The sequence below is a fragment of the Pholcus phalangioides genome, unplaced genomic scaffold, assembly GCF_987345545.1.
Source record: "Pholcus phalangioides strain wild (caught in Gottingen) unplaced genomic scaffold, Ppha-v1.0 ptg000015l_1, whole genome shotgun sequence".
NCBI classification, from domain to species: domain Eukaryota; kingdom Metazoa; phylum Arthropoda; class Arachnida; order Araneae; family Pholcidae; genus Pholcus; species Pholcus phalangioides.
Genome location: NW_028301608.1, coordinates 43,411,736 through 43,430,449, shown reverse-complemented (window position 1 = coordinate 43,430,449; position 18,714 = coordinate 43,411,736). Strand labels below are relative to the sequence as shown.

Genomic DNA, 18,714 nt, shown 5'->3' with positions numbered 1-18,714 from the left:
AAAATTAAATAATTTTAGGCAATCAAGCAGGAGCCATACTCATGTATGAAATTAAATTGAACGTTGTAAACTTATCGAGCTGTGCAATAAAAAATTATCATTAATATTAATTATCGAGAAAAGATTATCTTCATGCTTTTTAAATAACAGTGTGGAAGAATAATAATATTGTATGGTAGTTTATTGTAAAATTTTGGTGTAAGGCATTAAAGTAACATTTAGAATGTTGTTTACTTATTTGATGTCTTCAATAAATTAGGAGAAAAGACACCGTTGGTTATGAGTAAAGAGGAAATTAGATTTATACAAAACTATGAATGTCATAATGGAAGTATGATGAAATGCCAGTAAAGATGAAATGATGGAGTGAAGTAATCATTAGTTAGTAATCAGATTATTTTTTTCTGAGTCTGAATGATGGGTTTAATGGTACTGATATAATCATTGCCCCTCCTTCCCAAAACAGTAATACAAATTAGTAATATGACAGTAAAAACTAAATCAGTGTTTCTCAACTGCTGGGCCGCGACATCATTCATACCGGGCGATGATTGATCTGCCGTTTCATTTTCTCCTATTCATTTTTCATTAGTTGTGTATTTAACTGGCCTTCCACTTACAAAAATAAATTAAACTGGGCCGCAGGCTTCCAAAGGTTGGAAACCACTGACCTAAATGACAACAGCATTTATAAACTATGAAACAAGTTTTGACTGGGCATATTTCAAATGAGATTTCAAATTAAAATTTCTATCTACAGGGCTCCCACTCAAAAAATTAGAAAAAGTAGGAAAACGCAGGACTAAAAAGTAGGATGGGGGAGGGTAACTCCCTTAGACAACATAATCATAAGCCCCGTTCACATGGGAAATAGAAAGAGCGCAGTTAAAACGGGCTTCAAGGATTTTTACTAAAACCCGTTCACATGGACAAGCATTTTCACCCCGCTTTCCGGAAGTCGTCAAAGTCACGTGGGTCGACCGGAAGTCTGTTAGCTATCCCATCGATCCTTGTTTGTTTACACATGGAATCCCACGTGGAGTATCTCAATTTTTTTCTGATCTACCTGAGAAATCATCTTGAAAATGCTCTGGATGAGAGGAATGCTCGAAGCAGGCGAATGATGAGAGTAATGAATGCCATAATTAGAGCTGTTGCATCTTCATTGGCATTAGCCTTTCCACAACGAAGAATGTGGGCCAAAATTCGAAGCTTCGTTTGGTGGGAAGAAATCGTATTGAATTCTTGGAGCAATCAAGACTGGAAGGAAAATTTCAGGATTGAAAGGTGAGGTATTTAATTCTTTCTTTTTATTTTTTACTTATTACCGAGACGTTTATTTCGGTGTTTTGGATGAAATTGAAATGATATATAACACATCAGCGTAAATAGCTATAGCAAGCGTAAGCCTTTTTCACCAAAGTCAACAAAATTTTTTTTCCCTCAAATCTCTGAAGTTACTTTTTTTCCCAAAATAATTATACATGCTTATTTTGTCAATTAATTGTCATTTACTTTTTTTTCTGCATTAGGTCCACATGCCAGTCAATATGCAACAAGCTGCGGCCAACTTTGGAAAAAAAAACTGTCGTCAGAAAACCACTTTCTGTGGAAAGGCGAGTGGCCCTGACCCTCACAAGACTTGGGACTTCTGGCGAATAACGTAATTTAGCAAATCTATATTGTGCTTGCTGCTCGCACAGCTCCGTCTTAAAGCATCTCTCTTGGCTCGATATCTTCGTTTCAAAGATTTCAATTTGGTACGGAGTTGTGATACCGATTTCTTCACGCCTTTCTCCGCCAACTCCTCGGTTATTTTACGGTACAACTCGCTATCGTGAACTGTACCGTCGAATTTACCTTCTGCAGCATATTTTTTATATACTGCTAAAAATTCTATTACTTCCGCCTCTTTCCACCGATCAGATGTCACAACGATGATCTTGGCCATGACGATGAACGAACTGAAAATCTTTTGAATCAACTTTGACCCTATCTTCCAATATGGCCGTCAGGTTTTTCCGATTACCCGTGCAGAGAATTATGGGAAAGAAAGTAACGACCTCTCAAATATCCTCTCAAGAGAAGGGGCCATGCCTACTCCCCATTTCTTTCCCTCGCAGGGAAAAACGGCCGTCAAGAGGGTGCTAGCCCCCCCAACGATACCGCAATATTGCACATGTGAACGGGCTATAGCATAATGAGAAAAAAATCCCCAAAAAAATTTTTTTTTTTAATTTTTAATTTTTTTTTCATAGCACTATTTTAGTATCCTATAAGGTTGACTCAAGCCAAAGCAAAATGACAAATGACTTGGTTACTAAACCAATTTTTGGCTAAAACAGTGTGCTAACAACCACAGATAATTCTTTGCTTTCTCTCCTCATATATATTACTTTTTTTTTTGTAGTCTTCCAAAGTACAGAGTTTGTCAACTCTCTTCAACAATGCACAGCAAATTTTGAAGACATACGTTTTTTAAGAATGACGCTTCTTCGAGACCACTTTCAAAAGCACAGTGCAAAATGTGAAAAATTACAAAATCCGATGTAAATAAGGCAAAGAGACCCAGATAGTTTTACTGCATTGTCCATCCCCTGTTTTAAAGGGATTTGTTTATATTTTACTGTTCAATGCCAGTGTAATCACTTTTGACAAATGAAGCACTTTCATTTCTAGCTCTCTGCTGAGTATTGCAAATATCGTTTATGCCTCTTCATGCCTTAAAAATGACAACTGAATGCTATTGGGTAACATCAGAATCACCGAACCTAGAATATTGGCCTATGTATGTAACTGCTTTGTAATGCAAACATGTTGTTTCACCTATTTGCACCATAATTTTGAATGATGAATGTTAGTTACTGCCCAAGACCATGAAGTAATAAATACAAAATTATTTTTACCATCCAGACAGATGTTTTTAATGACTACTATACTTGTTAAACCCTCAAACTAAGCCAATGAAAAATTAATAAACCAAATAGTCCACATACAACCCCCCCCCACCCCCAAAAAAAAGATACAATTTAGACTTAACCTTAAAAACGATACAATTTCTGCTTTGGCAGAAATAATTAATTGCAATCTCCAACATTTGTAATATTTGGCAATTTATCAATTATTCCCTGCTCAATTAAAATCAGTTACACAAATTTTATTGATAGGCTTTGTTAAAAAAGTAGGAAAAGTAAGACAAAAACTAAAAAGTAAAACAAAACCAGAAAGTAGGACAAAAGTAGGACATTTTACCAAAAAGTAGGAAAAGAAGGATGAGTGGGAGCCCTGTATCTAATAACAATACCATGTTATGTAATTTAGGTTCTTGGTTGATAACACACACACATTTGCATTTTTCCCACTTTTCACGTTTAAAGCATTGTTTCAAGTTTTAAGGCATTTTCAGATACCTGTTTCACTTTTTTTAACCCTTGAATGCATGTGAAAAGGGTTTTTTAAACATTCATTACTGCAACCAATTTGAACATAAAAATTTAGAATCGCCTTTGCACATAAGGTGAAGTCATATTCTTCCCATTTTCTATTTTAAATTCGCTGGTAAATGTCCCAATTAGCAACAGCAAATCATTGTTGCAGAGCATGTGTGGCTGTTATTTAGCTGATTTGTTAAAATGTTTTGTTTGAACTTATTTTTTACCTTGAAGTTTGCAATCAAATTTTTTTTTTCTCACAATAGTTGTAATTACAAAGATAGTAATATACCTGAAAAATAAATATCATTTCAATATATTTATTTTATGTGCAGTTTTTGAGCCTTCGCACAGCTTCAATAAGGTCCTGTTATAAGCAGTATAATTCAAAATAGATTTTTTTTAAATGATTTTTGTGGCTTTCGAAATACATGCCAGCAACTATGAAAAAAAGAATTATTAGCTCAAAAAAAAAAAAAAAAAAAATTGAGAATTTAAGGGTTAATTGTTTTTAGAATAAAATAACTTTAAAAAAAATGGTATAAATGTTAATTGTGTTAGTTAATTAGGAAAAACTCAGCTAGAATTTTTTTTAACAAGAAAGCTGCTATTACTTTTAGGACCAATCACAAATAAATGTAGTAAAAAGTTTAAAAGCTGGTCACTTCGGTGTTTAATAAATGAAGTGAATTTAAGGAATTCTGATACTATGTGTACATTTTTCTTGACTTAATTAACAGAAAATGGGGAGAAGGAAAGGGGTATTTTTTCTCTTTGTTTGAAGACACATTAAAAAAATACTTGCAAAAAATATGAACAAAATCAACTCACTGCCCACAAAACATATTTTGGAACATGCATATACTCGTCTATCAGTTTTTGGAAATCAATCAATCTGCCATGGAAATAAATCAAGCAATGCTTAGTACAATATAGATAATGGTTTGAGTGACAGCAGCAAGGCATTTCTTACAAAATATTTCACTTTAAATGGCTAATATCACATGAAACAAAATATGCACTATTTTTTTGTGAATGACCATTTTAATACAATAGAAATTTTTTAACAACATCAATGAATTATATTCAACCAGGCATTAAAAAACTAACGTAAAAATTTAAAAAGATGTGCAAGAGATAAGCTGTCAAGAGTCATCGTTTCGCACCACGGTCATTTTCTGCACACGAGGGCTAATTAGGCCGGGACCTACAATTTATTGCTGATTTCGAACAGCTTTATACTCATCGAGGGGTTGGGGCGCTAACCCCTCAATGGGGGACGACTCCCTATGGTAGCAATTTTTTCCTGTGGTCATATCGCCGTTTCTGTTGTACCCCTGTGTCAGGAAATTTTTCTGACAAGAGTTTAAACATCTCAACACATTACCATGCATGTTGCCTAAAATGCTCAAGTTTTTATTTTACAACTAAAAGCTTTATACTTAATAGTAAATATATTTGATAATTTCGTCAATCCACAGGTCATTTCGTGCATACGAAGGGTACGTCCATTGAGACCTACAGGTTTAATCAGAATCTAAATCGCTGTTCAAATGTTTACACATTTAAACTAAGATTCCCAGGCCTGCTTATAGGCTGTTCACAGGCCTGATACTATTATCATTAATTATTGTTACATACCAAGCATAAGATCAGTTCAATGGTCTTAGCGTTTCAAAGAAATCTGAAATGCAGACCAACACTGCATGAAAGGGCAAATGCACCACTGGTGTAAGAGACAGAATTCACACAGGAAAATCCACTTGATTACTTTCCTGACCAAAACTCACAAATTTCTCTCTATCAAAAGGCATGCTAACTTTGATCAAGCACTGATCTAAGACAAATCTCTTCCCTATACCCTTCCAAGAGCGAGAAATAATATGGAACAAGGCTACTTATATTGTATGTATAAGTAGCATACTACTTATATTATATAATATGAAAAACAATGTTATTAATGTATTTTTATGTGAATATTAGATTGGCATGCTTGAAGATTTATTGATGCATTTCCATGAAATAAATAAATAACATCTTTGCAGCTTGTCATAATTGGTAAAAATTCCTATCAAATGCTAGAATATCTAAAAAACTTGTTCACTTTGAAAACTTCTCACACACAGTGCAAATATTTTCCAATGCACCTTCGAGATGAAAATTAGTTGTATTTGTAAGATCATTGTACTGTTTTAATTTTTCAGAGAGAGAGATAGACAGAGAGAAAAGAGAGAGAATCCATAAACCATAAAGCATTTGATTAACCGTCTAAATCATAGTTTTCCAACCTTTTTTATCCCAATGCCACCCTTCTTCAGAAATTTTTTTCTCCCACCGCCCCCCAACGCAATCTAACCCATAGAATCCTATGCTATGCCCGTAGCTTCTACCGCCTCCCTGGAACATTCCATCGCCCATGCTGCGAATCACTGGTCTAAATACTGAACTGTCAACAGTTACTTTTTGTTCCGAAATTTGGGATTTTAGGTCTTTTTACATGACTATTTACAGATCTAGTTTAAAATTTTAATAAAAAAAATTTTTCCTTGTTTTCTACGACGTTCCATAAATGGAACAATGGCACTTAAGGGAAAAATGAAATCTGAAACTGAAGCTACTTGTGCATAACTATGTTCCACAAGTATCATTATAATAAGCAATTTTCTACTTCATATCACAAATTCACAATTTATATTTGTCTGAACTATCTTTTCACATGGGCCAATGGTTCATGAGTGTGATGTAGTTCATGTAGTTCGATGCAGCACAATTGCCACCACAGCCCGGAAAAACTTATATACCAAATCATTGAATTGGGAATCCCCTTTGAATCATCTTGACGAACAAACTTCAGGAGATTTTAACATTTCAATCTCATAATCACAATTTATCCAGCATTCTACATACATCAACTACTTCACCAAACACAATTGCAATTACTGCCTGTTGGAAATAAAGGTACCATCTATGCATACATCAGCTGGAGCTATTGTCACGAAATCATTTTTAAAAATAGATGTTTCATGAAATTTCTTCATCCATGACCCAGGTTTAATAGCGGATAACTAGACTATATCAAAGTTTGACTAACTAGTCTTCTATCATTCGAAAGAGTGTGAGAAAAATGCACCTAATGCAGCAGAGATAGGCTATGCTATAAATATGCTGCATCATACAGACTTGGCTTGTAAAATTAATTTTATGGTCCATATGGTCCATTTCTTTCACTTGAAATTGAAGTTTTTGTAAATGATTATAAATTTTCTGCTAATTAATTTTTAATTGATAATATTAACACATTTTTAGTTAACAGTTATCAAATTTTTATTATTAATTAACAGATTTTTAATACTTGGCGATAGATACACTTGAGATATAATTTTGAAGCAAATAGCCCAAGTTCCAATTGAGTCTGACACCCTTGGTCTAGAGCAGCGATTCCCAACGTGGGCGATGGAATGTTCCAGGGGGCGGTAGAAGCTACAGGTATAACATAGGGTTCTATGGGTTAGGTTGCGTTGGGGAGGGGCGATGGAAGAAAAAAAATTCTGAAGAAGGGGGCGATGGGACAAAAAAGGTTGGGAAACTATGCTTTAGAGTCTGCTGTACAGCTTTTCTTTACTATTGTAATCAGTTTACTATTGGGGGTTTTTTTTTAAATTTATTCTTAAACACGTAGCATTTTAAAATATTTTTTAGACATTCATTCACAAGTCAAATCCTTAAGATGAAGGTATATATTATTATAACACTTCCCAGAGAATATTCTCCCATATTCCCCTCAAGAGCATTCTTTAAATGATTATTAGGGGTAATTTCATACAGTAAAACCTGTCTTTAACGGAACCTGTATTAAGTGGAAACCTGTTTTCAACAGAAAAAAATCGTGTTCCAGTGATTTCAATGCCAAAATAAACATTAAAAAACCTGGATTAAACGGAACCTGTCTAACGCAGAAACTGAAAGGAAAATTCTACCCTCTAACGGAAAATTTCACACAATCACTGAGTGTTTGGGGACCAATAGACCAAAGGATCATACAAAATGTTAAAGTGCTGTGCCGAAATTTTTTATGCAATCTATGCTTGCAAATGTGAGTTTTACATCAGACGCTCTTTAGATTAGCAAAAACCATTTTGGCTTGATGCTGTGATTTTGATAAGCCATATCTGGTAAAGCAATTGGTTTTTGAAGTTCTAACAACATTTTTCGGAAAAGCAGCTGTTGGATTTTCAAATGATATACAAGACTTACAAAATTGTATGCAAGCTGTGTGAATTCCGTGATCGTAAGGCTGAGCAGGGCCAGAATTAGAGAGAGGCAAAGGGGGCAACTGCCCTGACTGCAAAATTCAAGAAAGGGGGAGTTGGGAAATTTTAGGTGGGAATAAAAACACTGTTATAAAATCATCAAACTTTTAGGGTGGGGGCGACAAAATCATGTTGCTCTTTCCCTCACAAAATTCCTAGTTATAGCCCCGATGCCAAGGATTACATAAACATAGACAATAATGTACAAACTGAACCTAACACGACAGATATTGACACCCTTATTGAAAATTTTTGAAGAACAGAAATGCCGTTATTTTAGAGGAAAAACAGATATGTCAAAATCTAAATACAGTATTTAGTAATTATAGACCAATTATTTATTTATTTTATCTATTTTTAAATTATTTATTTATTTTATCTATTTTTAAATTATTTATTTATTTTATCTATTTTTAAATTATTTATTTATTTTATCTATTTTTAAATTATTTATTTATTTTATCTATTTTTAAATTATTTATTTATTTTATCTATTTTTAAATTATTTATTTATTTTATCTATTTTTAAATTATTTATTTATTTTATCTATTTTTAAATTATTTATTTATTTTATCTATTTTTAAATTATTTACTTTATCTTTAATTAATTAATATTTATTTTATTTCAATCATACATGAGATTGTTACATAATTTTACACATTATATCAATTAAATCTTTATTAAGCGGAAACCTGTGTTCAACGAAAAATAATCTTGGTCCCTTACAGCCGCTGTGGTGGTCGAGTGGTTATAGTGCCGGACTCGTGATGCAAGGATCCGGGTTCGAACCCCACAGTGGTGGTCGGCTGAAGTTGGTTTTCTGTGGTTCCCAACTTCAAGGCGCAAATGCGAGCCGATCTCCCCGTTAAAAAGTCTCGCCACAGAGAGCAACAGTCCTACAACGGTAAATCATTCAACCATAACACTTCACTCATAGTTAGTAAAAAAAACTGGGGGCAGATGACAGCACTACACATAACAAGCATTACACAGAAACAAACTTTACGTCAGGTTGCACTACACGTACACTCACATTCCTGCATGTACCGATTCGTTGGGGGGTTCCGCGGGGGGGGGGGGGGGGGGATGCATGTGTGGTGTAGTAGTAGTAGGTAGGGCCTCGGGGATCCATGATGTTCTTAAGTCAGCCACCTCGTTGGGCAATTTGCCTGTTGTGGCGTTGTATTTGTATTTGTATTACGATTACGTTGAAGACAGGCTTTATTGTATAAGCAAAATAACTCCTTATAAGTAAAATAACTGGTTATAACCAGGGTTGGCAGGTTTTGACTGTCACGCCAAAAACCTCAAACATTGCTTTTCAATATAAAAATTCCTATTGCAAATACATTAATTGCATGTAATATTTAACGTGACTGTTATACAAAGAATAAATATTTAATATGATTGTAAAATAATTTTCTACTCTACAGAATTACTCTGCATAAATATATACATACATATATATTTTATATAAAATATATAATTTGAATAAAGCATAGCATAAACACTGAAGGAAAAATTGGAATGATTTGACATTCCCTGATTCAAGATGATTCTTGACCTTCTAAAGTTTCTTCAACTGCTTATATATGTGCATTGATATCTACTGTACTCTTTTTACAACAGATAAGCATTTAAAAAAGTTTATTACATCATATAGTTGACTTCTGTTATTATTAAATTATCTAGATAACCACTGATACTTAAAACAATACGCTTATTATGAATAACATAAAAATATATCTAGCAATCAAAATACTAAATTGTAGGAGTAAAATGTCATTTAATTTGACAACTCTAGCTTGTATATGATGCTTAAGAAACTCCTGCAACTTATCCTTAGTCAAACTTAGTTATTTTTACTTTTGCACTATGATATGGTATATTTACTAGCATTTATAATGCAATGGTTTTCCAATTGAAGCTGTATTCAAATCAGGGTTGGTAAAAAAACCAAAAAAAAAAAACAGGGTTTTTGGTTTAAATAATAATTTTATTTATTTTCCAGTCGTTCGGGAGGATAATAGTATTTAGTGAAACACTGAACAGAATTGAAAGATAGTCGGCGACTTCATCAGCACAGAATTTATAATAGAATTTGGGATGTCATTGGGGCCAACAGAATAGGGTTTCAGTTTTTTCAATAATTTTAGGATACCCTGTTTGGACAAGGATATTGGGGGTGAGTGGTGGATAGAATCAAAAAAAGGGTATTGGGGATGGGGTCTATAGAAAAAACCGAGCAGAACGAATTATTGTGAGTTCGAAAATTGTTAATGTTACTATTAACCATATAATATAAAGGGGTTTTCTCCAGTTACTTTCATTATACTTAATTAGGACACTATTTTACAAAATTTGGTGAATGTATTTAATGAAGCATAAATAATGCAGATTAGTTAGCGAGAATTTACGATATACAGGGTGATTATATATAACTAAAGTTTTGGTTTAGAACACTGTAGAAGTAGAGCCATTGTCAGAATGACTTGAAAATTTACATGAATATTCCTGAAGCAATGGAATTTTATATGGCAAAGGGAAAAAATACTAAAAAATGGGAAATTAACTGCTGTGATCTATTTCGTTAATATAGATGGCAGCATCTAATAGACCTTATTCTGTGCTTTGTTTATAATGTTTAAGTGATTTAAAATTGCTGTCTGTTCTGCTTCTGTGTCTCTCGCTCTCTCAAGCATTAGCAATCATGTAGCCAACGTGTTAACATCTATTTCTTTCATGCTTCTTCCTTTATCATCTGTGTGTTGTGTATTAAATGTAATAATTTAAAGAGTTCACTTCAAAAATTCAAATTACAGTGTCAAAAAATGCCTTTTTTGCTATATTAATACATTTCTGCTATTTGAAAATGCTTTTTCTCAATATATCTCTCCAGGAAATTATTTCCTCTCTGCCAATGGCATATAAACAAAAAAATATATACACAGTCAAATAGCACCTGGCCTGGCCATCTCTCCTCATTTTACTCTCAGCTGCTCTTAAGATTCTATAGTTCTTGCAAGTTCCTGTTTGGTACATACAAAACAATTTGGTGGAGGTTAGTCCAAATAAACCCCCCCCCCCCCCCCCACACAGAGACAGAAACAAAATTTATATGCATATATGGATAGATTATTTACAGTAGTATTTATTTTATTCATTCCATACATTAAATTGTTCTACACATCTATTAAATATTTTAGAATTTACATTTAAAATTCAAAACCCAAATAAAAAACTACAAAAAAATAAAGATTTTTCTTGAACAATTTTTAATCTAAAATTCAAGTAAACAATTTCTTATTAACACCTGGATATAATCTCAAATAAATTATGGCCTCATAGAGTAGGGTGAAGATTATATCACAAACATGAACGAAATTTTGTGAATGCAAAATTTATTTAATAAAATTTTATCTCATTTAAATGGAAGCATATAACTTCCACTAACTACACAAATTTTAACATCTTATCCATGAGACATTTATATTTTTATAAAATCTGTTTTGCCGTCCCAAAAAATTTAATTCAGTGCAATAAATGTGATTGTTAATAAAAATATTTTATATAAAAACTTTATTTACTTGCCCCAAAGCACAATGCAATAGCTTTTTTACCCATTTCTTTTTTCGATTTTGCATCTTTTCTTTTCAAATTCTCCTCTTCCTCCAATGTCAGGACTATTATAGCCAAATCACCATTACTAAATTTGCTGAACAGTTTTGAACTGGCTATGTCAAATTCTTACAGCAAACTGACACGGTTCGATGGCCAGCATACGGTGACAGCATGGGCTACTCATGGAAGGTGTGGTCTGAAGGGGGACGAACCGAGTTACGGCCAACTGATGCCCAAGCTACGGTCCTGGCACAATGCGGATATGTGTATCCAGACCTTAAGCAGTAGTTTAGATCATTCAGATGACCAGTGACATCGACAAGAAATGTGAAATCTCTCACCCACTTTTTATCTTGAAACTCTCTAATAAGTTTTCCTTTGGATTTCATGAATTCATCAACTTCCTCTTTCAAGGAAAACAGGCACTGAAGCATCTTTCCCTGGCTCAACCAGCGTACTTCTGTATAATAAATAACGTTGCCATGCTCAGCTTCCAAATCCTCTACGAATTTTTGAAACTGTCTATGGTTAAGTCCTTTGGATAGAATAAAGTTAACCGCTTTCACTACAACAGATATTACATGTTCAAAGTTGGAGAAATACTTTTTGCACAAGTTTTCCTGGTGTATGATGCAGTGGAAAGCCATCATCTTCATATTTACACATTTTTCGGCATCTGATTTTATCAATATGATTACCCCTGTCTTCTGACAGGTCATAGAGGGAGCACCATCTGAAGTTGTGGCAAATATGGTGCCTAAGTCCAACTCACATTTGGGCAATGTTTCTGCCAAACTTGAAATTAAGTCAAAACTTCGTGTGGTATCCTTAAGTGTAATGACATTCGCCAACTTCTCAACAATTTAGAAGTTTTTGTCAATACCATGAATGAAAATGGCTACTTGGGCAGCATCTGTTACATCAGCTGATTCATCCATAGCTACTACTGAGTAAAAAAAAAATTCCTTGCATTTGGATTTGAAGGCTTGAATACATCTGCTGACAGATTCTCCACACATCTTGCTACTGTCATATCAGACAAACTAATGTTCGAAACAACTTAAGCCTGTGATAGGCAAAGCACATCAACTGCAGACTGAAGGCATTCTTTAACGAATTCTCTATCAAGGAAGGGCTTCCCACATTTCACAATTTTTTCTGCTATTATATAACCAACATGAACACAATTTTCAGACTATTCATTTCTTCCAAAGAATAATAACTGTTGACAGTTTAGTGTCGGTTTCAGTTCATTGACTTTTTAACTTTGAAACTGTCCCTCTAATCCAGAATACTTCACACTATGCTTGGTATCGTAAACCAAGCTATCTCCCAAGTTATCTCCTAACATTGCATTCTTTCATCATGGCTATGGTCTCATTGCATTCTTTCATCATGGCTATGGTCTCATTGCATTCTTTCATCATGGCTATGGTCTCATTGCATTCTTTCATCATGGCTATGATCTCATTGCATTCTTTCATCATGGCTATGGTCTCATTGCATTCTTTCATCATGGCTATGGTCTCATTGCAAATGAGACAAATTGCTTTAGCCTTGTGTTAGACGAAAAAATAAAGGGATGACCACTTTTCTTGAAAAAAAAATCTCACTTTTTCTTCAACTTCTTTTTTTTTTGCTATCACGGTTCACCATCATGCATTCATTTAAAGACTAAAAGGCTTCTGATCAAAGGCTTCAAAGATCAAAAGCACAAGTAAACTAACTGTACCAATAGTGTACAAATCCTTCTTCCAATCAATCAAGATGCATACATCCACCTGCTCCTTTCCCAACCATGCACCCAAAAAATACGATACAGTGGAAATTCCATTCATTTCTGCTTTCTTCCACTCAAGGAGGATAGGATGTACTAGAAGTTATTTATGGTGAAGGAGTGTATAATGTAGTTTCTTTTGTGTTTTTTAAAGGACTTATTAAGAAGCTGAATACTATACACTGATCAGCCTGTCCTTGTTATAAGTCTATATGAAGCTGGGTGATTTTTTTTTTTGTCGAAATCTTCGTTTTACCCTATTGAATGATATTGCGTCAATTGATCGAAATGTTTTATCGGGCCACCAAATGTAAACGAGTGGGCCACAGGTTGAAGACCCATGTTCTAGACTCTTATGTTGAAAAATTCTAAATTGTAAATTATAATTAATAATGTAATTATTGTAATAAATTAATATTTGAAAATAAACCATTTTAATATACAAAAAGTTATTTTTTCATCATGTTATATACCTATTGTGTTCAAAACATTATCAAAAGACATTTGACAATTTCAACAGTTTTTGATGCTTGTCATGTCAAAAAAGTTTTTGACGTCAAAAACCCAACACTGGTTATATCTTATTAACTTTGCATAGAAGCCACCTACTGACAAACACAATAGCATAATATCAAATCTTAACTTTCTAAATGTTTTTTAGTTTCATTTTTGGTCATTTCAAATTTTTTCCATGAATTTTATTGAAGATTTGCATATTTCCCCTGACCTTCGTCAAATATTTTACATTTTCCCTGACCATTGAAACAAAATAAAATGAAATAATTGTAATAGGAATAAGTTTTCATTCACAAGCATCACTCAGGTACATTTTAGTAGCCATTACTATTGCATATTTTTATTATAAAGTACGGAGTCACTTTCTAGGCATGACCAAATTTTTCAGTAAATAGTCAAGTGTGTAACTATTGGAAATAAGTGTTTAAGTATTGATTAGTATAAAGTCATACCTTTCAGGAATGTCAGCTGCATTATCTGCGCTGTTGGTTAAAATTAACACAGTCTCTTTGGAAATCAAGCCATTCTGAAAATATCGCCAGTACAAAGACTGAAAAAAATATGCACATTAAAAGCAGAAAACTACAAAACGATGTAATAAGTGACACACAACCACAAACTTGTAATCTTTCACTTATATACCCTCTCAGTTACATGCAGAGATGCCAATGACACGCTATAGCACGTCAATACTTGGAATTTCAAAAAAGGATGAATAAAAAAAATGTTTGTTTTTAATTTGACATTGATAATTTTATCAGGTTTATGTTGTACATGTTCTTTGTAATGTTTCTGTTCATGTTTTATATGTTTTACTAATTAATTATCATGCAAATTTACAATCATCCTTACAGGCATCACAGCTTTTGGATGATAAATATGTTTTACAAAACTAATGTTAAATCTCTGTATGTTGAAAATGAATAAATTTTATTTGATTTGAAATTCTGTTCACACGTCCTGCGGGATGCGTTCTTTCCTAGTTTCAAAAAGAAAAAGAGTAGAGAAAAATCTTCTCCAACTTTTTCCCTTTTTTTCTTCTTTCTACTGCCTATCATGATCATGCGACCTTGAAAAACTTGTTTTACAACTTTGAAGCAGTACACATGAAGTACTTTATTGTATTGCATAGCTGCCAAAGTTTGAAAATGAAATTAAGGAGATTTTCGTACGTATGCGTATTTTATACTAAAACCACTCCCTAATAAATACGAAAGGGATTTTTCCAAATAAAATAGGGATTTTCCACAAATAAAAGTTGAAGCATAGGGAATAAAACCCCTACTCAAAAATTGAAGTCACATTAAAATAGGAATTTTACACACATGGAAGATAAACACTTGGGAATAAAATCCCTACACAAAAAACAAGTGAAATTGGAGGCCAAAGCTTCAATGATGATCTAAAAATATATATATATATATTGTGTTCAATCAGAAACGAGGTGAACAAACATTCTGCGCGAATGACCCCAAAATATCATTGGAAGGTGAAGCAAAAAAAGCATCAATTTTTGAAGAACACGCGACTTTTTGTGACACTTGATGTTTTTTTTTATTTCACATGGGTGATGATGTCAGTCTTTCCACCATGTGTGACCGATGTTTATATCCTAAACACAACTTGTGCAAAAAGAAAAAGTCTGCCTTATTCTGGAACGTTTGATGAAAGGAAATTCATCAGAATAAGTATCTTTGAAATTAATAAAATATTTTTTTGCTTAGGTGCCATTAAAGTATTACATAAGCAGATTTTCAGCCATTTTTGACCCCCTACCCCCCTCCTTGTAGGCAAAACTTTGTCAGCAGCTTAGAATATTTCATATCTTCAAAAAGGGGTGGTTGATGACGTAAGCAACCTTCAAACCCCCCTTCCCCCCCGTCATCAAAAGTCAGCAAATCCGAAACCCCCCCCCCCCTCGATGCTGACGTAATACTTGACTGATCCTTTATCAGTATTCATATTTTGTTATCACAAGTACATAACTTCAACAAAAGAGGAGGTTTTGACCACATGCGCGTCACTATAATCTTTAATTATTATCCAGGATTATTGGCTGCTAAGCTATTTCCCTGCACGATAAGACAAACAACTTTTCTTGTTACCATCAGAGAGTTTGTAAAACTTCCTTAAAAAAGGAATTTCTTACTATTCCCCCATTTATGACGTGTGACGTCATTTCGAAAGGGAGAAAAAAACAAATTCTTCAGGGATTCTTTTTAAATTAAGTAAGGAGTTTTTAGGGACAATTAGGGATTTTTTGTGATTTCCGTAAAAATTCAGGAGATTTAAAAACTTTTCAGGAGGTTGAGAGATAAAGCTAAAATTCTGGAGACTTGGCAGCTATGGTATTGTATTGATATAAACTAAGGTTGGTGAATAAGATGACGGATATCTGGTTGTGTCCCTGAATGGGGGAGCCGTATTGTAATGGTACGAACCCGCTGCGAGTGGAGAGGGACCACCTCATTTAAAATAAATTTTTGTTAATTGTTTCTCACCCACATATCGCTAGTCAGGTCATTGGTGCCAGTTCAATGTTGTCGATCTGAAGCAACTGGTAAACATCGCTCCCGAGGTTCTCAACTGACTGTTGTGAAATGGCGTCATTCCTACTGCCGCTGCAGCACGATTTTGCTGATGAGGAAAATCTGGAAATGTATGGAAATCGGTGATGCAGTCGATGGAGACTAGTCACCACTTCAGTATAAAAGGCACTGATAGTGTTGTCTCTACACATTTGTAATCACACTTCACTTATATCCACCACTCGTTGGTTAACTCCACCGGGGGAGTTAGGGTGGCATAGCTTGGAATGCCTCTGTAAATCCTCCATGTTCCTGAATCATCATCATGTAAGGCCTGCCGAGGTAAAAGACTGGACGAGTTGACTTCAATATCCAGCTACAAAATGAACTTACTCCCGGTGAATGGAAATGTTGACGGTCGACTTGGGGATATTAACTTTTGTCAAAATTTGTAAAATATTTTGAATCAAATCCTTCAACAATTTAAATTTAATTTGGAGAAAACGTTTAAGTTCTAATTCTCGACTCTAGTTGTAATTCCTCGTGATGTTCATTATTTTTTATCCTGGTTGTGACATCATAAATGTCACAGTATGCTAAATTTTAAAATTTCTGAGTTCCTTCCTTGCGGGCAAAGGTGGATTTAATGGGTGCTCTGTGCACCCACCATTAAACTCAAATTTGGGGCCCTGAAAACCCCAAATTTCACACTCTTTTCTAATTTAAGGGACCAATATTTTCTTTTACACCCAGGGCCTCGACTGACTTTAATCCACCATTCTCTGTGGATTTTCCCCATCCGGTTATATACCGGAAATTATGGTACTTTCGTGGCTATCTACCAGCATTCAAAGACAGCATCTATAGGGCATAAATTTGTGTTCCTACAAGATTGGGAATGCATATTGTTTTGAAAAATCTCAAAGGATTGAAATGGCCATTCAAATTTTAAAACATTTTCCGAGATCATTGAGAAAAAAAAAATCAGAATCTCTAAAACTCTACCTTGAATATCTACAGTTTTGTCATCTAGCTGTATGTGGTAGTCACCATTTTGCATCACGAAAATCACATAGTGTGTACGCAGAATCAGCTTTTGGAAGGGCAGAGGGATCTAATTTTTCAGAGAAAGTTTGGGTCACTAACACTTAAAAACAATTTTAAATTAACAAATAGTGTAAGTGTATTTTTCCCAATATTTAAATTTTCTACAAAAATATATTTAATTTTTGATCATCTTGGGGGGCTCCCATATCCCCCCCCCAAATTTCACCTCTGGGGAAAATCCAGGTTTGGAATCTACGATTGCGCAGTGATAATTGGCTGGAAATATGGTTTTCTAAGGTTTTCCCAAGAGTTGGCTATTGTTTTGAAAAAAAAAAAGAAGCTCTAGCTGCCAACTAGCACAACGATTACACAGACCTACACCACAAATATGTATAAATTAAATTTCAAATCCATGCATTTTACCAATTTTCAGGATAGATGCAGGGCAGCAACTAGGGGAAAGGAAGAAGGCAGGTCTAATGTCCCGGGCTCTGGACTACAGGGGGCGCCGAACTCACCCTCTATAACTGCTTCTTCTACATTGCACGAAGCACCAAAATGCATGTTTGACAGTTTTTGGAAAATATCTATTTGTGACACTGGATAGATGGCATCACCTACCCAACATAAAACATGCCAAATGCTGAGAGCACACACACAAGCACATTTAAGTTTCACCAATACAAATCTGACATAGCTCCAATATTCAGGTGAGGAAATATGTGGCGGTTAAGGTGACAGATCAGACCCAGGAAGGGAAAAGAAAATCATTCCACCAGGAAATCGCTTTGCAAGGATTTAAATGAATGGGGAAATCAGAAGATAAGTGTCAGATCATAAATTCAAAAGGTAACCTTTTTAGATAACATATTTTTATGGGTACTGTATTTTATTTTCAAATAATTTTGGATGTGAATATGTATTTAAAATTTGTCGGTTACATAAGAGGGAACTGTATTCTCTGTACGTACATTCTATTTGTCTTTATTTCAGCCTATCTCAATGGGAAATTTGCAAGTAATCTTTTATGTTTAAAATAACTAAAATCCCCTGCTATAAATTTGCAATTAAAATAGAAATTTATAATAAAAAATGATTTATTCCATTTATAATATATTTTATTTTTAATTGCTGCTTTATTTGCATCAAAACTTCATTTAGGTTTCCTCCACCAAGGAAAAAACTACAGTGGTGAAATTGATATTTTTGGTAGTTTTCTTGACATTTCTCCATAGAATTTTATATTATCAAAGCGATTTAGCCAACCAAGCAATTAAAAAATTTGTCTTCATTATATCATTATTCACTTTTATATCCGTAGGCCTATAGTTTTAACATTTTCCCACAAATTGGAATAAATTTTTTAGTATAATTTTGTTGGCTATTCAGAAATCGTTACATACTGTGTAATTACCAGTCAAATAAGCCCTGGTAGTAACAGAAGTCGAATGAAACCATCACATATCCCATGTGTATAGCGGG

General features: G+C 34.0%; 2 protein-coding genes across 3 annotated transcripts in view; one reads left to right on the top strand and one right to left on the bottom strand.

The window, feature by feature from the left end:
* The window catches only part of LOC149076070 (sperm-specific sodium:proton exchanger-like), a 113,832-nt gene that overhangs the window by 62,752 nt on the left and 32,366 nt on the right, over positions 1-18,714 (bottom strand). For both annotated transcript variants that reach the window (XM_089243593.1, XM_089243595.1), the window contains exons 7-8: positions 14,110-14,207; positions 4,263-4,326 (exon numbers count right to left, since the gene is read on the bottom strand). In XM_089243593.1, the coding sequence (XP_089099719.1) occupies positions 4,263-4,326; positions 14,110-14,207 (162 nt within the window). The remainder of the gene's footprint in view (positions 1-4,262; positions 4,327-14,109; positions 14,208-18,714) is intronic.
* Positions 1,009-2,182, top strand: LOC149076071 (uncharacterized). The gene is made up of 2 exons (XM_089245488.1): positions 1,009-1,287; positions 1,533-2,182. Exons 1-2 carry the CDS (start codon positions 1,025-1,027, stop codon positions 1,660-1,662), a joined length of 393 nt encoding a protein of 130 aa, XP_089101614.1. The 5' UTR covers positions 1,009-1,024; the 3' UTR covers positions 1,663-2,182.